General features: G+C 48.7%; 1 protein-coding gene and 1 long non-coding RNA gene across 3 annotated transcripts in view; both read left to right on the plus strand.

The window, feature by feature from the left end:
- The window catches only part of SNX27 (sorting nexin 27), a 40468-nt gene that overhangs the window by 2421 nt on the left and 13352 nt on the right, over positions 1-24695 (plus strand). For both annotated transcript variants that reach the window (XM_081173609.1, XM_081173610.1), the window contains exons 2-3: positions 18271-18502; positions 23734-23926. In XM_081173609.1, the coding sequence (XP_081029735.1) occupies positions 18271-18502; positions 23734-23926 (425 nt within the window). The remainder of the gene's footprint in view (positions 1-18270; positions 18503-23733; positions 23927-24695) is intronic.
- LOC308575372 lies at positions 15319-18262 on the plus strand. The gene is made up of 3 exons (XR_014002824.1): positions 15319-16437; positions 16468-16932; positions 17303-18262. It is a non-coding gene; the product is annotated as an uncharacterized lncRNA (long non-coding RNA).

The following is a 24695-nucleotide window of genomic DNA, read 5'->3' on the forward strand; positions in this document are numbered from 1 at the left end:
CCTAGTTTCAGAGTAAATAATAGATTATACTACATTTGTTTTTTCACTACAGCTGAGATTTGTTGGGCAGACAGTGGATTGTTCCCGCCACATCATATGCACGCTATTTGTATAACCCATTCCAAATTATGTAATCACATTCTCTCTCTTTCTGTTTTAAAAAATTAAATTCTTGCAGTACACCATATAGCTCATACTCCTTCTTTGTATTCAATATTTCCATTAAAGGTGAGGGGATATGTGGAGCTCCCCATCCTTTTGGGGGCAACCCATCTACAATTATATAGAAATGTTCCTCCCATATTGGGGGGATACCATATTGTGCTGCTACTTGCATCCTGGCCTGTTCAAGGTTTTCACTATAGTTGAGGGGGTACTTGGGGGGAAGGACACCCACTCAGAAGTTTTATTGCATTATTCCCTCTTTAGAAATGAAAAAAGTTTGATACAGTATTCTGAGATTATATCAGGCTGAGCGAAGGAATGTTTAGTTTGTGGGAGAAGAGTTCTCTACTTAATAGTTTATGTAGCAATATTCTCCCTGTTAAAGGAAATGTGTAAGGGTTTTTCAGATTACATCATTGCTGCTTTAAACTTTCTTCTACAGGTGCATTTCACTTTGGTATAAACCACCCACAATTCTTATAGCAAAATTCTAAAGTTGATTTATTACCTCTCCAGAGGACAGCATACAGCACTCTCCCTCGTATATCTAGGATTTCCCTATAACTGCAAGGAGAGATATGGGGAGCCCCATTCCTCCATCAGCAGTTAATATTGTGATACATTGCATCAGAGATAATGCTACTCTTTAGAATGGTTGGTTCAAGACTGGCTGCAGCTGTAGGGGATGGATATTATTAAGATACAGTATTATTATTTTTCTTAATTGTTTTTCATGGCCTATTCAAGGCTTTGTTTTAGCTTCAGGCTTTTAGTCATTTCCAGATTCCTCTTTCCCTGCATGTTAATGAAAGAAAAGTGAGTGTAATGTTATAAAATGTAGGGAGTTGTTTGTTTTTTAAATCCTACCTTTCTTCCATCATGGAACCCAAGGCAATGGGGTGCATGGGGTTCCCAGGGAGTCTTCTGTTAATACACTGCTCCAACCCAGGCCTGGTTAGTGGTAGCCCCCTGTGCCTTCAGACCATACCCTATGTGGGATCCTCCACTTGGAGACACCTTACTCGCTCGCTTGTTCTCATAAGCGCCTCTCTTTTCTCTGTTAGACAGGTAAAAAGATTTGAAAGTCAGCAGGCAGGGTTGGAATATATGCCTGTGTGTAGCCTTCCTTCCCCAAAGGGATGATTAAGGGGGTATTGAATACAGATGAAAACTGGGAGTCCCTTATTATTTCCCCCCAGTTATAAGTTGGAGAAGCTTGATTCTGATTTTTTTTTTAACCACCCTGTGTAACCGACTTTAGTTTCTGCTGAACGTAACATTTTTTGTTCTGCTGTGGCTGATTCCCCTCCTTCTCTCCTAGAAGATGTTTTTTTTGCTACTGGGACTTTATGAAGTGTAAGCTGCTTTCAGAATTTCATGTTAATAAGATAAAAGTTGGGGGGCAAGATTATTGGGAGCCCTGTCTTCTCTTAGAGGCAATGCCCCCCCCAGGTATCATGGGCAATCTCTACCTTCTTGAATATCCTAGTATTGGTAGATATTTTCATTAAGTAGGGTTGCTTTTAAAAAAATGAAAATAACCAATCTACTCTACCGACGTGGGCTGCTATACATTCGGATTTTCCCAGACATTTCAGCGATTTCCGCCTGGACACTGCTTAAGGGGGCTGAATACCAGACATACGGCAACCCTCCATTAAGAAGCTGCTGGTTCAGTCTATTCCCTCCCAAGCTCTCCCCTCAAACCTCATCTCCATGAAGATGGAATAGAGAGGAGGACTTGTGTCCAGGAAGTGTCTTTATCTCCTAGCAGGTTATCCATGAAGCCGTTGCATTGAAATGGTCCTGCTTAATAAAGCCTGATATTCCCTGACAAAAGTAGCAGAAAATGTTTCTCAGTATTTTTTGGATTGGAGGCAGTTCTCCCAACCTGGTGTTTTTTTTGTGTTGCAGCCAACCGAGTTCTACTTAGAGAAGATGAGTTGAAATTAGTGGACTTAAGTTGTATGGATTTCAATGAGAGTCTGTTCTTGAGTAGGAGTAGCACTGCTTGCAACACTTGGGAGCGGATTTATTGGGTGTGGGTGCAATAGTTAGAAACAAGATTGAAGCACTTCTTTTGCTCTCTGATCAATGTCTTGTTAGGACTGGTGTACAAGTCAGCTGGTCTTTTTCTGTTTCTTCCCCTGTTCATTCTTCAGAGCAAACCAGTTCCTAAGAACGTCTGTTTCATTTAAACGTTTTTGTTGAACACCGACAAAGAGTGTCTCTTCACTAGGAGAAAATGAAGAGTTTTGTAGCAGTTGGAAGGATGCGTTGGACGTGCTGAGTTTGGATTCCCTTACTGGCTCTGTGAATTAAAATGTTTTGGTCCATGGGATGGCTAAAAAAATTGCCTACAGGGCCAGCTTCTCTGCAAGACCAGTTACCCTCCCTACTAGTGGGTGCTTTGAGTTTTCTGTGCCGAGTGAGTTTGGGAGATGTCAGCAGAAGGGGAAAAAATGTGTCCTCATTTTAGTCTTGTTAGTTGGGCAATGTTCCCATGAGCTGGAGAAAAAGTCACTGGTTTTTCCATTGCATGAATTAAACCCAGCATGGACAACTTTCTTAGTCAACCCTGGGTGGGGATTTTCGTTTTGCATGCTGCTGGCTTGGCGGACGATTTGTTCCGGTGCTTGGCAGTGGCATAAGGTTGCAGTGCCTGTGTGGAATAGGGTCACTTCCATTTAAGAAGGAGAAGAGGTGGTTTGTGCTGTAAAATGAGGAATTAGGTCAATGCAAGGTTGTCACTAACGTGGCCTAGAACAGCAATCTAGCAACTTCTGGGATGGGGTTGTGGAGAAACAAAAAATGATATTGGACCCTTCATATCTTCCGGGATTCTGCACCTGACCAAACACATTTGGCGTTTAAACTTCCGTGGACGCACAAATTGGGTCTTATTAAACTCACCATGGGGATCAAAACAGGACTCTTTCTTATGCGTTGGAAGTGTCGAATATACTCCCTATTTTGGTCATACTGGTGGTTTACAGACATTACTGAATCTTTCCGGGTAGAAAACTTTTTTTTTAACTTGTCATCCTTCTCTGAGGAACACCTCAGAAGGACTTCGTTGCTGTCTGTCTGAATATTTGCACATGCAACCGAGCATGTATGGCTTTAAAACATTTTGCTTGTTCTGTGGTTTATTCTGTGTAGCATTAATCCGTGTAGCATTAAAGATTGTGAACCCCTTAGCACAATGAGAGGTTGGTCTTTTGCAGGACACCACCTGTTTGATACTCCTCAGGTTCTTGTGAATAAGCTCAGCAAGGGGTGTGACTTGGCTGGAGCATGTGTAATCTCTTCCCCATCCCCATGGAGAAATTCTGGGAGTCCTATCTCATGTTGCAAGTCAACCCTGCCCTTAATTTTGCCCAATCCCTCTCCTCGGTCTGTAATAGGAACATGCTACTGGTTTCCTACCTTAACAGTGTTGCTGGGTCAGGGCAGGGGCCCATCTAGTCTGACATTCTGTTCTCACAGTGGCCGACCAGATGCCTTTGGAAGGCCTGCAAGTAGGAGCTGAGTCCAACAGCACACTGCCCACCAGTGATTCCCAGCAAAGTGGCATTCAGAGGCATGCTGCCTCTGAGTCTAAACTGAATCATGCCATATAAATGCTTTTAACAATGATCATTTAAGCTAGCCCTGGGAAAGATAAGACTCCCTGTACCGGTACTGAAAGGTGAATATGAGCCTTTTTGTGTATTTTAAAGTTGTACTTAAAATATCTAAAGCCTTCCCAGGAAATGTAGCCCTGATTTCTTATTATACAAGTGAAACAGCACAGAGTTGAAGCTGGCATACTTTTTCACTGGATGTAATTTCGCCTCTCCTAGTATGCCCCACGGAGGACCTTGAGGTCCACAAATGACAACATTTTGGAGGTCCCAAGTCATAAGGTGCTTAGGTTGGTCTTAACTTAACTAGGGCCAGGGCCTTTTCAGTAATGGCACCGACCTGGTGGAACGCTCTGTCACAAGAGATTAGGGCCCTGCAGGACTTGACATCTTTCCACAGGGCCTGCAAGACAGAGCTGTTCCGCCTGGCCTTTGGTTTGGACTCAGTCTGACCCTTATGTTTCCCTCCCCTTTATGATTTTGACTTTTAAAATGAGGCTGCATTTTACATTGCATTTTAAGTTGTATTTTAAATTGTTCTTTTTCTTTTTTCTTATTATGTTTTTACTGAAATTTTATTGGTGTTATCCGCCCTGAGCCCGGCTCCGGCCAGGGAGGGTAGGGTATAAATAAAATTTATTATTCTCCTTCAAATCACTGAGGTATGCATGATCTTGACTTTGGAGGATGACGCTTGTGAGCTCTACCCAATGCTAGTCCTACTGGTGGCAGACCCAATGAAAATGATGGTCTTGGGCCCATGAATTACAGTGGATCTCCTCTAGAACTTAGTTGGAGACAAACCCTGTGGATTTCACAAAGGGCCTCCAGCCTTTCCTGCCCACCTCCCATCCCATTTTGAATACTATTTAGGTCCAAATCCTTCAAGTATTATGGTCATGATCTGGCCCTGTTCTTTAAGTTTGGGTGTGGGAGCAAGTCAAGCCCTTGTTGCATGAGAGGAAGTGATGTAGGGCGGCTCTGTGTGCAGGGCCATCCCACCCGTGAGACAAGATGAGATGACCGCCTCAGGCAGCAGGCTCCATCTGGCCTCCAAGGAATGCATCTCTTGCAGCAGAGGTGGCTGTGGCATGCTCCTTAGAGGCCGGATCTGCTGCTTCCTTGGCATCCTTCCCAGTGCCCCCTCCACAGTGGCCTCTTGGCAAACAGGCACTGTTGCTGGTCTCCTCCCACCCCTAGGGAGGAAATGGCAGGGGCTGCCCTCTGGAGTCCCCAGGGCTCTGCTCGGTGTGATTCAGGGCCCTCTCCTCCCTTGTTCTCGATGTAGATCTTGATTCCCCGCTTGTTCCCTATGCAGATCTTCACCGACCTCTTCTTCCTTGGCAGGTGGGGGGACAGGATGGGACGAGATGCCCTTTTGTGGTTTGCCTCAGGTGCCAAACTGTCTTGGACCAAATTATGTGTTGTATCCAGCTAGGTTATCCTCTACGGATATCAGGGGCCCCAAGTTGGCCACGTCCTTTAATCTCAGTGGGTCCACACTGTGCTTGACTAACCCTAGGAGTCAGAGTCCAGGAAACTTAAATAAACAGAAGAGTTCTAAAGATTGTTCCTGTCTCTGCCTCACAAATTCCTACCCAGTTGGGAAGTCAGATGCTTGTGTGCTTGCTAAAGATGTCTGGCTGGCCACATCTGCAAGCAAGTAGGCAGGGCTAAGAGAGATCTTTGGCCTTGTCCACCAATGCATTTCTTGATATACACAGTTTTAAAAATCAAAGTTTTGAATTTCCTGTCCTGGGAAATTTGCAGCAACAAATGCCATCTAATCCAGTGGCTGTCAACAAACAGTTTAGAGAATGAGTTGTTCTTTTTAGTAGTTTCTGGTGGAAAGTACTGGATGTTTAGGATGCGCTTGAGAACAAGATAGTTTTTGTTTAGCAGCTTGGGATATGGCAGGATTAGGCAACCGATGTACAGACCAACAGGTGTTTCTTGGAGGAAAGAAGAACAAACGTTCATGTTGACTAGTATTCATCAAAGAGGCACTCTTCAGTGATCAAGACCTATATATTTTAGATCAGAGGTGGAAAATCTTCGGCCCCCATTCCAGATGTGGCCCTCAATGCCTCTCTGTCTCGTCCTCTGGACTTCCTCCAGGTCATGGATCTCCCTGACTTAACACCTTCCTCAAATGATTTTGCCTAGCTGGAATGTGTCCTTCAAAAGCTTGCCTGGATGAAAGACAGACGTGTGTGGGAACTTCTGCTTTTCCATGGCTGGAATGCACCTTGCCTCACAAAGGTTAGAGTCACCTTGATTCCCTGTCTGGGGGAAAAGGTGAGAAACGAATGAATGAATGAATGAATGAATGAATGAATAATACAATAGGTTGCTTATGAGGTAATGCGACCCTGAGGCTGGAAAAAAGTTGTTTGCTTTAGAGGAAAAACCCTGGAATCATGATTCACAATCAATATCTGTAAGCATAGGAATGATTCCTTTTTTACAACAAGTGTTACAATTTCAGCACCACTGATGGCGTTTTGCCACGTCAGCAGGTGCCATTGTGCTATTAATTTCTGAGTTGCAGAAGTTAACAAAAGTTCACTCTATGTGACCTAAAATCTACTGAGGGCACTTTTCTTGCTTTCCTTTGCCCCAGTTTCATTCTGGTTATTGTGACTGTTCTGCTAGGTTCTGTGCTTCGTTCCCAAGAGCCATGTGCCCCACTTCTAAGAAACCAGACTGAGGAGTTTGCTTTCCCAGAAGTCTTGTTTCCAGCTGCTAAATAGTCTGCTGCTCTTCTGTGGCTTCTAAGCTGAAGGTGGGATGGTGCTTTGCAGTGGGCCAGGGGGAAACAAGTTCTTTCCCCTGGTAGGCTGGTGACACATAGGGATGCAGGCAAGGTAAAGGTAAGGGGACCCCTGACCATTAGGTCCAGTCGTGGATGACTCTGGGGTTGCGGCGCTCATCTCGCTTTACTGGCCAAGGGAGCCGGCGTACAGCTTCTGGGTCAAGTGGCCAGCATGACTAAGCCGCTTCTGGAGAACCAGAGCAGCGCACGGAAACGCCGTTTACCTTCCCACCAGAGTGGTACCTATTTATCTACTTGCACTTTGACGTGCTTTCGAACTGCTAGGTTGGCAGGAGCTGGGACTGAGCAACGGGAGCTCACCCCGTCGCGGGGATTCAAACTGCCAACCTTCTGATCGGCAAGTCCTAGGCTCTGTGGTTTAACCCACAGTGCCACCCGCGTCCCTACAGTTAGGCAAAGTGGTGAATAATTGTTAGCTGGCATCGTAATCCTCATCCCCAAAATTTATAACTTGCAAAAGTGTCTAAAGTATTCTGGGCATTGGACAGGAAGAAGACATACTGGTCCCTGCATACAGCAGAGAGAAAGTGTTGATTTAACCCAAGCTAGACCCTTGGTCCATCTACCTTAGACTTGTCTACACTGACTGGCAGCAGCTCTCTAGTGCTTCAGAGAGATCCCACCCCCATCCTACACAGAGATGCCAGGGATCAAACCTGGGTGCCACCTCTTTGCCCATTTGCAGTCTAAAAAAAATAAAATTTAGAGAGAAGAGGGGATTTGGAGGGGGCACCTTTGCACTGAAGAGGTCAGAGTGTTTCTTTTAAAGTAGAACCTTTGCAATAATTAACCCGTGGGGAGGAAAAGGAATTGCCTCAGAACACCAAGAAGGAAAAACAAAAGTTTTGAGTCACTCTGTAAAGCGGAGCAAAGGAGACAAGAAAGGGAAGGAGGCCAGGACAGGTAGGGCCAATTGATGTTGTAGTCCAGTAACAGTGGGGCGGAGACAAAGGCAGGGCAAAGTCTCCAGAGTTCACATTCTGCATGCAGGAAGTCCCCTGGCATCTCCAGGTTGGTGAAAGCCTTTGCCCTTGGACACATGCCAGGCCAGCCTCCCCCAGTAGCTGACTGGGGGCTGTTGGGAGTCATAGTCCAAAACACCTGGAGGGCACCAGGTTGGGGAACACAGGGCTAGGGGACCAGTGGCCTGCCTGATAAGACAGCTTCCCACACCCATAAGCTTCCAGACAAGGAGCTTTCCTGGCCCCCCCTCCAGAGATGATTGAACTGCCCTGGCAGCCAGAATATTGAACCCCCCTGCTTGAAAGCCCCTTTGCTTCCCATCCCGTCCTTGATGCACACAGCGAATCATGAGGTCACCCGCTTGCCTGCGCAACAGAACAAAAGCCAAACTCTTTATCATGCAGTACAAAGATACCCGTCCTTTAAAGGCTGGTTTTTAATTTTGCCGGAGCTGCTGCCGGGAGCATACAAAGTGGAGGGTCTCTGTTCTTTCCGAGTCGCTTCTGATAACAGAACTTGCCCTTCTGTGCACTGTGGAGGGATCTAGTTAGGTCCCCCACCAGATAGGATGACGATATTCCCTTGCAGTCCTGCTCGGTGGCTCTGCCATTACTGGAGTGGCATTGGCAGCAGCGGCCCCCCGGCTCCCGCACCCGTGCCAGTAAATGTGACTTGGCTCATAAATCCTGGCCACTCTCCTTCTTCCCCTTCTTGGTTTCTCTTTCTTTTTTTACTGTTCCGCTATCAGCCGAAAGCCCTTGAGGGAGGATCGTAAAGCATTCCTGCGTTCTGGGCATCACCTCCTTGTAGAGTGGATAGGTTTCTTAATAGGAGGCTGTCAGGCACCTTGAAAAAGTTATTGTGTGGGCAAAGCTACCTGAGGCAAGATGACGCCTTCCTTTTCCTCCACCACCAGTGCCCACGATCAGGGTAACTTTGAGCCCTGCCCCAGCAGAGGTCCCTTACTGTCCCTTGTAGGATTTGTGACAGTGATTGCATCTTTAAGGCCACACCACCCTGATGGTTTTAGGGTTAGGCAGAGAGGATTGGACAAAGTCACAAGGGATAAGGCTTTCTAGGCTCTGCGTCCACGGTCAGAGGCAGCGACGCTCCTGGACATCGGAACGCTTTGCAACATCTGCCTGATGCATTCAGCCGGACAGGAAGGGAGCGTTACTTGCAAGTAAAGCCTGCTGAGGATGGCAGCCGTTAGTTACCTGCTTTCTCCACGGTCTCAATGAGTCGAGGGGAATGCAAAGCTTGGCGAAGGCATAGAATTGGTCTCTGAAAGCAAGGCGGTGTCCCATCTACATTGGGATATTTTCACAGTGCTTGAGCTTGGGAGAGGGTGCCAGAAAATGGCTCAGTGAAGGGATCGGCAGGGTGAGCAAGGCCAAAATATTTCTGTCTTGTGGGCTGTCTTAGCACTTAAAAAAAAATAAAAATAGCTGCAGGATTCTGCATTAGGACGCGGCATTTTGTGGGTGCTTCTGTACTTGCTCAGGAAGTGGAGTGTTGGATTCTCCCCCCCCCCCGCCCTGCCCGAGAAGCTCACAAATAGTGTATGAAGGGTGGTAAAAAGTAAAGCACCCCTGACAGTTAAGTCCAGTTGCGAACGACTCTGGGGTTGCGGCGCTCATCTCGCTTTACAGGCCGAGGGAGCCGGCATTTGTCCGCAGACAGTTTTTCCGGGTCATGTGGCCAGCATGACTAAGCTGCTCCTGGCGAACCAGAGCAGTGCACGGAAACGCTGTTCACCTTCCCGCCAGAGCGGTACCTATTTATCTACTTGCACTGGTGTGCTTTCGAACTGCTAGGTTGGCAGGAGCAGGGACCAAGCAACGGGAGCTCACCCCGTTGCGGGGATTCAAACCGCCAACCTTCTGATCGGCAAGCCCAAGAGGCTCAGTGGCATCCTTGTCCTTATGAAGGATGGCATTGTTAATCCCCTGCAGCTGGTAGTCAGAGGTAGACTGTCCCTAAACCCAGAGGCTCCATAAAGCCATCATGGCCAATGACCTTTTTATCTCTGCTGTCCAAATCTGTGGCCTTAGGTAAATTTCGCAGCTTAATTAACAGGTTTTAAGAAGTACCTTTCCTTTTGTGGACTTACTGCCATTCAGCTTCTTTGGGTGATTCAGAACTCTGGCATTCAGTGGGGGAAAGACTGCTTCCTTATACTGTTTAGTAATGATACAAAGCTCCGTCTATATCTGCCCTTTAGACGCTTTTATAAGAAAAAGAAAGAAAAGGCCCCCAATGTTAGCCTTTCCCCAGTGGAGAAACGGCTCTGTCCTTTGATAATTTTTGTTACCCTTTTCTGCACCTCTTCTAGCTCTACTGTATCCTCCCTGGGATGAGGGGGGCGGTATCCTGAGTTCTGGCCAATCACGAAATGTCTTGGGTAGTGTTAGTTTTCTCCTGGCCTCCTGTACCCCATCTGTGAAATGGGCATAATAAAGTCTGCCCTAAATGATTTGGGCCACAAGTATACGAAAGAGTGCCTCCTTCCGTACAGACTAGCCTGGGGGTTATGATCGGTGAAAAAAGACCCTCCTGGTGGTTCTGTTGCCCTCAGACATTTGAGGGGTGGGAGTGACTCTTGAGAGGGCCTCCTCAGTGGTGGCCCCAAGAATGCAGAACTCACCGCCCATAAAGATGTACCTGGCAGCATCTCTCTATAGTTTCTGGTGTTGATGTTTTCAAGTGCTTCAAAGCACGGGTTGTTTAAAATTAATATCATTTCAATACAAACCATCACATTAATGTTTTTAACACTCTTAAAACAGTTTCACAACCCTGTTCTTTTGTTCTCATTTAATTTCCGAAACCACCTTCAGCATGACCCCATAACGTTTGCAGTGTGGTTTAGTGGCTGAAGCTCTTCCCAAAAGAGCAAAGACTGTGTTCCTTTGTTGCAGACTTCCTAATTGAAACAAAACAAATTACGCGAAAGCATGCGAGAGGAAAGCGGTGCGGGCAAATCCCTCACGGGGCTCTTGCTCCATTACTTGGACTGCTTCCAGGCTGTTTCCCCAAAGGAAATAGCTGGCAGGGCTTGGCCTGCGCTGGAAGGTGCCTCGCCAGCACCAGACGTCTTTAGGAGGCTTGTTAAATTGAAATTCCCCCGTGCTGAGAATTCTGGATCTGCCGGAGCCGAAGCAAATGTGCTTGTGCGAGATCCGGCTGGCGTGCAATTTCTTTAGGAGCACATTTTTGCTGTGCCTCCGTTTCCCCAGACAAGGCGCTGCATTGGGCGGCTGTGTGGGGAAGAGGAGATGTCTGGAGGGAGCCAGCTTTTCAGAGCATAGCTGCAGTTCTTAGCTCATTTGCCTTCCCGACCAGTGGCGGCTGGCGCCCACTGGGAGAGTTGGGTTTTGTCTCCCATCCTCCTGCTGCATTCAACAGTATGGATGCTAAGGAGGAGACTTGCATGCCAGCTGTGCAAGCGAGAAGACAGGCCGGTGGGCTTGGAGGAGGCTGGCGTGGCAGTGCCCCATTGGTATTATAGACCAGCCTCCCCAGCTTCCCACAACCTTGAGGAATACACCAGTGCACTTGAAAGAATTTATACCAGTGACAAAAGATCTGTGCTGGCTGTCTATTAGTTACTGAAACAAGGCCAGTGCTTTGCTGCTGCCATTCCTCCACCTCCTCCTTTTATTTATTTATTTTTATACATCCCACCTTCTCCCCCGAGAACCAGGACTTAAGGCTGCTCACAGAAATGAAAACAAATACTGATAAAACACACTTTCTGCCTAAAATGCAGATGGGGGGGGGGGAAAGGTACCGCCTGCACAACTTGGCAGTGATGAAAGTGCATTATGCCCAGTGAAGGGGGCTTTTTTGTACATCGTGGCAGAGCCCGCCCGCTGTTTCCATTCCTCAGCTCGGCCTCAGGGTGGGTCATGAACCAGTGACTGGAAGGGTGTTCAGCTGCCCAAAGGCCAGCCACCTTTCACCAAGGGGTGGGGAAATTTGCAGCGAGAAAAGAGAAGCGAGGGGCCCTTGGCTCCATAGGCCAAAGCAAATCGAGCGGCAGCCCCCAGTCCGGCGCTGGGCCTGCCTGATAGCCAGTGTCTTGGCGGTCGGTCGGTGGCTAATGCTTTGAACAGGAGAGCAAGCAGGCAGGATGCTCTGCTGTGCTGAAACCGGGGAAGGGCGGGCGGGAAGAGAGAGGCTGCCAAATTCTCATTATACCAGGCCTGTCCAGTCCACCCGCCTTACCCTCCTCGCTGATTGCAAGAGTTGATCTTGTGCACTTGTGCCTGGGGGGGGGATAGATAGAGCAGCCCCCCCAATCCCCTGACAGCATGTATGTTTTAAACATAAGTTATATATTTAGATAGTCTAGTTCTATCAGTGTTTAATTGTATTTTAACGATTGAAATTTTCTGTGTTTTTAGCAGTTCTTGTTTTTATCCGTAAGCTGCCTAGAGTCCCGTTAGGGAAAAAGGCGGGTTATAAATAAATATAATAACAATGATGATGTCCAAGCTCCCGCACTGCCGTAGATAAAAAAATAAATAAGAAATCCACAGATCTGCTTGGCCTGGCCTCAGTTTGGAATCGCTCTCCTCCTCCAAACAATCCTCCCTGGGGACAGGGCAGGTCTGCTGCAACAACAAGAGGTTCCTTGTGGGAAGGGACAGATTTCAGGTCCCAGGGGCCAGAACCAGGAAACGTCCCCGAGATTCAGAGCGTGGCAACTCCCTGGTGCTTGTTTTCCCTTTCTTCCATAAGAAGGAAGAGAATTGAAGCACAACAAACCCGAACAATTAATTCATTCACTTAAAAAAGAGGCAGCGGTAGCACCAGCGGCCGCTGGCGATCTCTTCCCTCTGTGCTTCTCCGTTTCGCAGATCTGCAGCTCTTGGCTTTCGCTGCTGGTTGTTCCCAGCTGGGTTGCCATGGAGACCTGACTGCAAAAGGTCCTAGCCTTTCGGTCCCCTCTGCTGTGGCATGTGGAGATGCCATGGGAGGGTCGGGAGCCGGATCGGGGCCAGGAACCAGCAGCTTCATCCCCAGGGTTGAAGCTGCAGTTGTGCTGTGTTCTTAAATAGCCATGCATGCACCCAGTGACTCTGTCATTCTGGCAAGGTGAGCTCCAGGGAACTGGTTCTGTGTTGATCTCTCCCCGACTGGCCCGAGTGCTGTCCTGTGAGGGGGGGGGGTCTTCCCTGCCCCTGGGTCTGACCGTCGTGGTGGCTGCAGCTGACGTAGCAAAGGAGCTCTGTGTAGTTCCTTCACTGTACAAAGCATGACTTTGGTTGTTGCTCCCAGCTGGCTGTTGCAGAGATTGGCTTTGCTCATGTTCGCCTCCATGTTTTAGCTGTGCATGTCAACGCAGGAACAAGGAGTTTAGCTGCAAAAAGGAAGAGAAAGGAGGGTACAGGTTGCATCTAGGGAACATCAGAAGCTGTCTGACGCCAAGCCGAAGCATTGGCACTTCCAGCTCAGTATTGTCTTCGCTTCCTAGCAGAGGCACCCGGGAGTTTTCAGACGGGCCGCATTCCCAGCAGTGCCCCATTGACGACCCTGATGGACCCATTGGCGGCTCTGCAGTCCCCCACCATGCCTAGAGCAGCTTTGCTTCAGTCAGGTTGCAAAAGTACCTTCAGACTGTAGCATAAAGGTTAAACTGTCTGCTTAGATAAATGGCAGCAAAACAAGGCAGAGCAATTTTTTAAAAACCTGACCACAGGTGGGAGTTGGAATCCTGCAACATCGGAACGGCGTCCTGAGTCCAGGCTCCCCACTGCTGGCTAATCCAGCCTCCCTTAGAAGGGAATTGCGTCATCCTGGTGCTGCCACTGAGAGAGACCCGTCTCCCACACAGCCTCCCCTGTCTCACCTGGAGCATGCTCTCCAGCCCTGAGCTGAACTCACATTCTGCAATGGTTTTAGGCTTCCAATAACCTGGGGGATGAGTGACAGTGGACAGATGAAGTCATTTCAGTGGCAATTTGTTCAGATTGTAAGCTATTTTACTCTTTTGAAATGAACTTGCCCTGGCACGGCCCTTGAAGTAAAACACAAATTTGGATCTCTAGTTCATGGGCAGGCAGTTTCCTTGTGATGGATGAGGCCTGGGATTGGCTCACACCTTGGTTTTTTTATTTATTTATTTCAGCAGCAGATAATGTCCATTTAGCCGGGATGTTGCTGGCGTGGGAGCCAGGACACCCACCACTCTTTAAACTGTTGAATAAACTATTTTAGATGCCTTTAGCCAACAATCTTGCCAACCAAATAAACACAGCTAAATTTAGTTCTGTAGCGGGAAAAGAAAGCCAGTGCTCCTCCTTGGAGGTCTGTGAGGGAACTGTGGTCAGGGTGTGCGCCCAATGCGCTGGCGGACGTGAGCCTTTTGAAAACAGACTCGCTTGTTGTGGTCAGTTTTCTCGGGCCTGTGTGGTCAAGACCAGATTTGACAGCCTCCTCTTCACTGCATCCTGCAGCTGTGACTTTATAGGTGAAGATTCCTGCATTAATCCTACTACTACTACTACTGTACTAAGGGATGTGGGTGCCGCTGTGGGTTAAACCACAGAGCCTAGGGCTTGCCGATCAGAAGGTCGGCAGTTCAAATCCCGCGATGGGGTGAGCTCCCGTTGCTCGGTCCCTGCTCCTGCCAACCTAGCAGTTCGAAAGCACGTCAAAGTGCAAGTAGACAAATAGGTACCGCTCTGGTGGGAAGGTAAACGGCGTTTCCATGCGCTGCTCTGGTTCGCCAGAAGCGGTTTAGTCCTGCTGGCCACATGACCCGGAAGCTGTACACCGGCTCCCTCGGCCAATAAAGCGAGATGAGCGCCGCAACCCCAGAGTCGGCCACGACCGAACCTTATGGTCAGGGGTCCCTTTACCTTTACCTTACTACTGTACTACATTTATTACATAGACCCTGCTCATCTGACTGGGTTGCCCCAGCCACTCTTGGCCGATGGGGGTTGGACTAGATGACCCTTGGGATCCCTTCCAACTCTACAGTGCTATGATTTTATGATTCACAGGTGGGACTCTGCCTTGTTCAGGATTTGGTGTGGATATTTTGTGCCTGTATGTATTAAACGAAGCTGGAGGCTCTGCCAGGGTGCAGGCCTTGTAACAATCCTCCCCTTGCCTGCTGGCCCTGCTTTGCACCCTCCTTGAGTGTCTTTGCCTGGTCTGAATATGCCCTTGAACTCTCACTGTGTGACTTGCTCCCCTGGGTGGGGGATAGAGAGGGGTGTGTGGAGAAACTAGCTTACTGTACCAAGATAAAATATCTGTCCTCTGCCCACTTTCATGGTGTGCACACCCTGGAAGATTGCCCAGAAGGCTTAAAAAGCCCCCGCCCCAGTCTTAAACGTGAAACCTGTTTGCTGTAGGTGAGCTGCAGACCATGATTTTTCATCATCATCACCAAACCTGTATTGTGCCAGTTCTTAACTACAGATCAGTGCTCTCCTTCCAAGCTGTTGGCGAGAGAACAGTAGCATCTTCAGGATTCCCAGGGGTCTCTTTCATGTCTGTTCCACCCAGAGAGCAGCAGAGGTCAAGTAGCCAGTGGGGTATGTGGAGGAGCAGTAAAGGTAAAAGTAAAGGGACCCCTGACCATTAGGTCCAGTCGTGGCCGAATTTGGGGTTGCGGTGCTCATCTCGCTTTACTGGCCGAGGGAGCTGGTGCACAGCTTCTGGGTCATGCGGCCAGCAGGACTAAGCCGCTTCTGGTGAAACCAGAGCAGCGCACGGAAACGCCGTTTACCTTCCCACCAGAGTGGTACCTTTTTATCTACTTGCACTTTGACGTGCTTTCGAACTGCTAGGTGACCAGGAGCAGGGACCGAGCAATGGGAGCTCACCCCGTCGCGGGGATTCGAACTGCCGACCTTCTGATCGGCAAGTCCTAGGCTCAGTGGTTTAACCCACAGCGCCACCCGCGTCCCGTGGAGCAGTGGTACATGGACACGTCTGGCTCTGGGGGTTCTAGGGAAGGCCTCTGAGATGCTGGCATCTACTGCTCCTGTCCCCTCCAGTATTCTCAGTTGTGAATTGGGGAGGGGATGGAAGAAGACAAGCAGTAAAGCAGATGATTCCTCCCACGATGCTTTGCTGTCCTCCATACTGCCATTCTCCAAGGGGGTTGAGAGATTCTGCCCCCCCCCCGCCAGCTCACATAGCAAGCCTTGGTGGTGGTGGTGGTCTTAAGCATGCAAAGGCCTGGAGGAAATGTCTCTGCCTCCCCCTCCTGTTGTTTATTTGGGTGGCCTTCACATCTCCAGAAGCCTCCCTGCGTTGTGGTTAATGAGTTATTCATTTGCATCCCACCCTTTTTCCGCAAAAGAGCTTGAGGCGGCATGCGTGAATCCCACCCTCATTTAATCCTTGCAACAGCCCTGAAAGGGAGATTAGATTGAGAGGCAATGACTGGCCAAAGGTCACTCCCGTTGAGCTTCATGCTCAAGGGGGGATTCGAACCCTGGTCTCTCCGCAGGTCCTAGTCTGACTCCCTTTTAACTGCATTTGCTCTCTGGCAATGGTTGTCTCTTTTCCTTGCCTTGGAGGGCTCCCCCTTCCACACTTCCTGTTCTTCATTCGGCTTTGCATTGGTGAATTGGACTCTTAATATACAGAGCTGGGGAATGGCTCTCTTGCTATCCTGCAGATGACCCACCCCTCCGCTGGCGAGGGGCACATGGATGACTTGCCTGTTCTCTTGGTCGCTCTGGAGGGAGACCAAGAGCCACAGATGTGCAGGGACTCAGTGCCTCTAATTAACAATTTTACGCACAGTCTAGTAGCTGCTGTAAGGATACAGGCTTCTAATCTGCCTATTGCTTTGTTGTTGTTGTTGTTGTTGTTGTTGTTGTTGTTGTTGTTGTTGTTTTGAAGATAAATGTCTCAGGCTCCCCGTGGGTGATTTTCCCCTCAAGCTCAATGTTCTCTCTGAATTCAGGCTCGCCCAAGCTCCTCTGGACTTTTGAGGCATTGTTCTCTGCAAGTAAAAGTCCCCGGAGAAGGAAATTCCTCTCTATTGGGGGAAGTGTGTGTGTGTGTGTGTGTTGCGTTTTGAAGAGCCAGAAAGTTGCCTTCCCCGCACGGCTCTGTTTACAAAACATTTCCTTCCCAAGTTCCCAAATGATTTTGCCCGCGTGCGCCTTAAACGGGATGTGACAGGCTCCTGTCGAGCTTGTAAATGGCATTGAACAGGGGGGGGGGCAAGTTCTGCAACCTTAGTCAGTAACTAGTCTGAGCTGCAAGGTGTCTCCTGAAGAATTGCTGCCCCTTCAGCTCCCATCATTGTGTGTGTGTGTGTGTGTGAGAGAGAGAGAGAGAGAGAGAGAGAGAGAGAGAGAAGTTATAGGTAAAGGGAACCCTGACCATTAGGTCCAGTCGTGACCGACTCTGGGGTTGCATGCTCATCTCGCTCTATAGGCCGAGGGAGCCGGCGTTTGTCCGCAGATAGCTTCCGGGTCATGTGGCCAGCATGACCTAAGCCGCTTCTGGCGAACCAGAGCAGCGCATGGAAATGCCGTTTACCTTCCCGCCAGAGTGGTACCTATTTATCTACTTGCGCTTTGTGGTGCTTTCAAACTGCTAGGTTGGCAGGAGCAGGGACCGAGCAATGGGAGCTCACCCCGTCGCGGGGATTCGAACCGCCGACCATCTGATCGGCAAGTCCTAGGCTCCGTGGTTTAACCCACAGCGCCACCCGCGTCCCTTAGAGAGAAGTTAGGTTGCTCTAAATGCACCTCCTCCCCATAGACATCACTTTCCAAATATTTCCACTAAATCATCTTTACTGCGCAGGTTTCTGGGCTAGTGGCTCAGAGAAGACGTTAAGAACGAGAGCAAAGGACATCTAGCGGCTTATTTGTAATATTTGTTAGTTGCATTTCTCACGCAGTGACACAGATCAGCTTGCATTGAAACCAGTTAGGAACATCCAACAACAGTCTAAAAACACAAATAAGACAGATCAGGACTTACTTGTCCCACCCCACTCAGAGAGGCCACAGTGCCACCATTCAAATCAAGGGCCGAAAGCCGAGGCAAAGAGAAAAGTCTTTGCCTGGAGCCTCCAAAAGATGGTGCCAGGCGGGACTTCCTGGGGAGAGCACCCCACAGGTATGGAAAGGCCTGATCTCATGTTGCCACCCTCCTTTTATTTCCAAGTGGAAGCTTGTAAAAAAGGAGTCTGTGCAGCTTGCAGCAGAGATCATCTTGAAATCCCCACACCACCCAGGTTATTATTAAATGATGCTGGCAAGCAATAGCTAGGCGCACTTCTTTTTTGTAATGAGATTTTTATTAAAGTGCTTCATAATATGATAAAGTAGCTGCTGCAAAAAATAGAAATAGAACAGGTAGAATACGGAGCCCTCTCTTAAAACTAATTCTTATCCCTTACCACTCACAAAAGATGGTAGCTCATCCTACCTCTCGCCTGTTCCTATCTCTTCCCAGCCTTTTACATGTCTTAAGAGGGGCCTGATACGCCAGAAGTAAGGCAACAGGGAAAGTCCTGAATTTTAACACCCCCTGTCCCTTTATTTTCCTCTGATTTTCAAATCCTAGAGCTGTTCTGTTGCTTCAGTTTCTGCACTCTTTTTTTATTTGCTAATACTGACTCCGGTAACGTTGGCGCCTGCCTCAAGCTTGTGGAACAACCGTCTCCCCCTTCTCCTCTGCCAGGAACGGCGTGAACGTCGAAGGGGCGACGCACAAGCAAGTGGTGGACCTGATCCGGGCGGGGGAGAAGGAGCTGATCCTGACGGTTCTGTCGGTGCCCCCCCACGAGGCCGACAACCTTGACCCGAGCGATGACTCTCTGGGCCAGTCGTTCTACGACTACACTGAGAAGCAGGCAGTGCCCATCTCCATCCCCACCTACAAGCATGTGGAACAGAATGGTGAGAAGTTTGTGGTGAGTACCAGCCCGGCTGGGGGGGTCCCCTCTTGGGTGCCTGTGCCTCGTGACGGAGGGCTTTGGAACGCTCTGGCATGTCTTTCTGCTCCCTGACTGGTATAGAGTCCGGCTAGCAAATGATTGGGCAAAAGAGAGAGTGTTGGCCTTCAGCGTTTGCCCGTACAGCCTAGGACCCTCGTACCTACAGCACTGCCTCTCCCGGTCTGCCCCACGGAGAGCCTCAAGGTCCATAAATAGCAACACCCTAGTGGTCCCGGGCCCTAAGGAAGTCAGATTAGCCTCAACCAGAGCCAGGGCCTTTTCAGTGATGGCCCCGACTTGGTGGAACGCTCTGCCTCATGAGACCAGGGCCTTGCAGGATCTGATTTCTTTCCACGGGGCCTGTAAGACAGAGTTGTTCCGCCTGGCCTTTGGCTTGGAGCCACTTTGATTCCTTCGCCCTCTTTCTTTTTCCTTTCTCCTCCTGTGATGAGGCTGCATTTTAATGTTTCAATGTTTTAATGTTTTATTTTAAGCTTGTTTTTAAGTTGTATTCATTCAACTTGTTTTTATTATTGCTTGTTAGCCGCCCTGAGCCTGGCCTTGGCTGGGGAGGGCGGGGTATAAATAAATATTATTATTATTATTATTATTATTATTATTATTATTATTTATTACGCAACTCTCCTGTCTGTCTCCTTCTCTCTGGGAGAGGAACGGGATTCCTCTTGTTCTGTAATGTGAAGGAGGGGAAAACCAGCAGGAGCCCCCTTTTCTCCAAACTGCTTGTGCAAGTCTTTGGGAACTCCCCGCCTCATCCCCGAGCTTTCTGGCAAGCAGAAAGAACTCAAGAGAAGACGGTCCCATTCACACTACACATGACAGTGATGTCATTTTCAGCAGCCATGGCTTTGCTCCCTAAGGATTCTGGGTGCTGTAGTTTTTTAAGGGTGCTGTGACCTGTTAGGAGACACACACCCTTTCCCCTAGGAGCTACAATTCCCAGAGTTCCCTGTGAAGAGTGATTGTTTGTTAAACCACTACAGTGGTACCACTGGTTACAAACACCTCGGATTACAAACTCTGCTAACCCGGAAGTAGTACCTCTGGTTAAGAACTTTGCCCCAGGGTGAGAACAGAAATCGCGCGGTGGTGGCAGCGGGAGGCCCCATTAGCTAAAGTGGTACCTCAGGCTAAGAACGGTTTCAGGTTAAGAACGGACCTCCGGAACGAATTAAGTTCTTAACCAGAGGTACCACTGTTTGGGAATTGTGGCTATGGGAGGAGACTAGGGATTTCTTGACAACTCTCAACGCTCCCAAACTCCCAGAACTGGCCTGGGTACGGCTCTCGCTGCATCTTCCGATGTCCAAGTCTCCATTCAAGCAAGGCCCCTGTTGCCCAGTGGTAGACTTTGCACATGGCAAGTCCCAGGTTCAGTCCCTCAAGGCATCTCATAGAATCATAGAATCATAGAGTTGGAAGAGACCACAAGGGCCATCGAGTCCAACCCCCTGCCAAGCAGGAAACACCATCAGAGCACACCTTGGACCAAGAGCACCATCTCCAGCTAGGGCGGCCCAGGTCCCCTGCCTGGAACCCTGGGGAGCCTCTTCCTGTTGGTGCAGACAACCCTAAGCAGGATGGAGTGAGAGGCAGAGCATCCTCTTGGCAGGCAGTGGTTCCAGGAACACCAGAAGAGCTTGATGGGTCTAATGCCACGTCCTGCCCTCGCAGCAGCCAACCAGGTGCCTCTGGGAAGCCCACAAGCAAGACCTGAGCGCCAGCAGCAGCTCTCCCTGCTTGGGATCCCCAGGCGCATTCTGCCTCCGCCAGGGGAGGGTAGAACAGAGTCATTTTGGCTAGTAGCCACAGGTAGCCTTATCCTTCATGACTTTTTCTAAGGGTAAGGCTGGGAAATTGCCAATAAACAGATGAATCCAAAACGATAAAATGGCTGTTTTGTTGTGGCTTGACAAAAACGGCAACCAATTTAATCCAGATAAGAGCAGGCTGTGTGCGCGCACTGGGCAAATGCTTTGCGAAAGGCATTCCACAACCCGTTTAGCTGCCATTGGCCTCACCTCTGAAGGAGAGGACACCTGGAGCAAATTCTACTCTGACCCAACCTGGTGAAGGAAGCATGGCGATGCATGATGCACCTCTGAGATTCCTCTTTTGGTGATGGAAAGAAAGCTAACCTCACTCTGGCCACATCCACAGAAAACGTATTTAAAGTTTCCCCTGAAGAAGCCTGGGAACTGTAGTTTAAGGGTGCTGGGGATTGTAGCTCTTAAAAAGTAGAGACACCACCTTGCCAACAAAAGTCCATATAGTAAAAGCTATGGTTTTCCCAGTAGTGATGTATGGAAGTGAGAGCTGGACCATAAAGAAGGCTGATCGCCGAAGAATTGATGCTTTTGAATTCTGGTGCTGGAGGAGACTCTGGAGAGTCCCATGGACTGCAAGAAGATCAAACGTATCGCTTCTTAAGGAAATCAGCCCTGAGTGCTCACTGGAAGGACAGATCCTGAAGCTGAGGTTCCAAGACTTTGGCCACCTCATGAGAAGAGAAGACTCCCTGGAAAAGACCCTGATGTTGGGAAAGATGGAGGGCACAATGAGAAGGGGACGACAGAGGACGAGATGGTTGGACAGTGTTCTTGAAGCTACCAACGTGAGTTTGACCAAACTGCGGGAGGCAGTGGAAGACAGGAGTGCCTGGCGTGCTCTGGTCCAGGGGGTCACGAAGAGGCGGACACAACTAAAAGACTAAACAACAACAACAAACTATGCTCCCAGGATTCTTTGGGGGAAGCGATGTCCTTTCAGTGTGTGGCATGAAGGCGACCTACGTGTTATCTGCATGGCCACTCCAGGGGGACTTCAGCTTCTTTGCCATTGGACTCCCCTCTGTGAAAACAACCGGCTGTCCCATTCTGCCATGCACTGAGTAAAAGAGTCAGGAGAAGGTGATTCTGTTGCAGAGGACACTCTGTCCGACTGCTTCTTCTGCCCAGGAGGAACCAAAGACATCCCATCCCCATTCCAGAGCTGCTCCACGCTGCCTCTTTTGAACGTTCTCCACAACATAGCCCACCCCTCGTGGGTCTTTCGGTAGCCATTGAAAAGCGGAGTTATTCCTGGTCATGTGCCAGCCCTGCAGGAGTGGGGCGTGTGCCCATCTGCTGTCCCGGCCTGTGCCAAAGCGGCTTGCTGCCCACGAACTCCCAAAGGACCCAGTGAAGCCTTCAGATCCCATCTGGTCTTGTGGGGTTTGGGACCTTTTAGCCTGTGTGTGTGTGTGTGGCTATAAATTACTCATCAGTAATTGGAATGAGGCAGCTTATTTACGGGCTCTGAGTACAGTGGGGAAGTTTGCTCACTGAACGGGCAAGACGGATGTTGCATTGATTTCCACCCCCTTGTGAAACAGGAACTATATTTCCAAGGAGAGGCAAAGAAAATGCTTGTTTAGAAAGGATCATGTGCTAAATTGGAGTCTCCACAAATTTGCTGAACTTTATTTTTTTTTGCAAAATCTAAAAAATACATATATGAAGCTTTTGAACTATTTTTAAGGAAATAAGACTTAGACATTGGTTGCCATAAATCTGGATTTTCCCGGACATTTCAGCGATTTTTGCCCTGGCACTGCTTCTGACTGCAGTATTCCGGCTGTGTCTAGAAAATTCCAGACGTATGGCAACCCTACCAAATAATGTACTGGAGGGAGATCTGATTTTAGGGCAGAATTAGAGGTTTGTTATCCCCCCTGCCCTGGGCAGTGCATCTCTATAGATTATGCAGTTATTTACGTTGTGTTATTCTCCTTAAGAAACAAAGCAGAATTCGTGATGGTAAGAACTTCAAGGTTCTTTTGGCATAGCTGGGCTAAGAGGACGGAATAACGAGAACGTGTGTGGGGTGTTTGAGAGCGTGGATAAGTAAAACGAGCTCAGCAGTAAAACACCTGCTTTGCATGCAGAAGGTCCCAGTTTCCATCTCCTGGAGAGACTCTGCCAGTCAGTGTGGACAATATTGACCTTGATGTGAGTCTTACTTGATGCAAGGCAACTTCCTGCTTACAAAACGTTGATTGATAAGAAAAATATTAATAAACTGGTGTTCCAGCAGCAACATATTATATTTTTTAAAAAACACAGGTAAACAGCCTGGGAGACAGCTGGAGCATTCTGCTTATCGACTCCCTAACTGGACCAAAGAGAGCTGCCTTATTCTGATTCAAGCCATTGGTCCATCATGCTCAGTGTTGTCCACACTGACTAGTATCAGCTCTCCAGGGTTTCAAGCAGGGAGTTTTCCCCATCCTCTACGCGGGGCTGCCCTTGAAGCTGTCCCAGAAACTCCAGAGGGTGCAGAATGCTGCAGCGAGGCTCCTCACAGGGTCTCTGCCATTGGAGCATATTCACCCAGTGCTTTTCCAGCTGCACTGGCTCCCGGTGGAGTACAGGGTCAGATTTAAGGTGCTGCTTTTGACGGCCCTTCACGGCCTAGGACCCTCGTACCTACGGGACCGCCTCTCCTGGTCTGCCCCACGGAGAGCCTCAAGGTCCATAAATAGCAACACCCTAGTGGTCCCGGGCCCTAAGGAAGTTAGATTGGCTTCAACCAGAGCCAGGGCCTTTTCTACACTGGCCCCGGCCTGGTGGAACACTCTGCCTCATGAGACCAGGGCCCTGCAGGATCTGATCTCTTTCCGCAGGGCCTGTAAGACAGAGTTGTTCCGCCTGGCCTTTGGCTTGGAGCCAATTTGATTCCCTCCCTCTCTTTCTTTTTTCTTTTCCTTTCTCCTCCTGCGATGAGGCTACATTTTAATATTTCAATATTTTAATGTTGTATTTTAATCTTGTTTTTAAGTTGTATTCATTCAACTTGTTTTTATTATTGCTTGTTAGCTGCCCTGAGCCGGCCTTGGCTGGGGAGGGCGGGGTATAAATAAAAATTATTATTATTATTATTATTATTATTATTATTATTATTATTATTATTATCCTTACCTGGGGATGCAACCTGGATTGAACCTGGAGCCTTCTGCACTCAAACCAGGTGCCCCACCCCTGAGCTACTGCCCTTCCCCATCACTTTTGCTAGATCTGAGTATATCCTTCGGCAGTGCTTAATTGATGTTTTCTTTTTAACTGTTTATGGTTTTATTATACGTTTGTAATACACGGATTCGCCTTCACCTTGTCCCCCCCCCTGCCCTTTTCCCGCCTCCTTCCCAGGTCTACAACGTTTACATGGCAGGCCGGCAGCTGTGCTCCAAGCGGTACCGCGAGTTCGCCATCCTGCACCAGAACTTGAAGCGGGAGTTTGCCAGCTTCACCTTCCCCCGCCTGCCGGGCAAGTGGCCCTTCTCCTTGTCAGAGCAGCAGCTGGATGCCAGGCGGCGGGGGCTGGAGGAATACCTTGAAAAGGGTACGTAGACAAGAGCACGTGGGTCGGGGAGGGGGCCGTTGGTGTGTACTCCACCGACAGCCGATTCATCTGAACAAACCACGGTTTGGTCAGCTGCTTCCTTAGAAGTGGAGCTGGAACAAAAGGTTTCAGAAAGGCTAATAATTCAATTTTTTAACAGTATCCCTGCAGTGAATTAGGCCACAGATTTTCCATGCATTTATTTTATTTATTAATTCCGAAACATTTATACACAGCTTGATTGTAAGGAGCAAACAAACCAACTCAGCAAGCCTCAAAGAGGCATGCATACACACACACACACACACACCCACACACCCACACACCCACACCCACCAATGAAAGTGTCAATAAGAAAAAACTAGCACCAGTAATTTAAGATTAAAAAATTTAAGCAACAGAACCTGTTTTCAAGGTAAGGTAACAAGTCATGCTCTTAAAAGAGGCATTCCTTATAAGGCTTGGCGGGGAGGAATTCCTGTTCGGGGAGAGTGCATTTTTTATTTAGAGTTACGAGAATAAGCAGATACATGCAGATGCATTAAATCATGCAACCGGCTAAACCTCATTTCATCGATCACCTGGGAAATGTCTGTGGCCCCGCCCAGATGTGGCTGGACTCCAAGTCCCAGCAGCTGCAGAAGCCAGCATGGGCAAATGGCGATGGGAGTTGTAGTCCCGAGAGCATCCAGAAGGCCTCTCAGGCTGCCCATCTCTGGCCCTGACAGTTCTTTAATCGAGCCTCAGGCTGCCCTGGAAGCTTTGAGAA

Source organism: Podarcis bocagei (assembly GCF_964188305.1).
Source record: "Podarcis bocagei genome assembly, chromosome: 16".
NCBI lineage: Eukaryota > Metazoa > Chordata > Lepidosauria > Squamata > Lacertidae > Podarcis > Podarcis bocagei.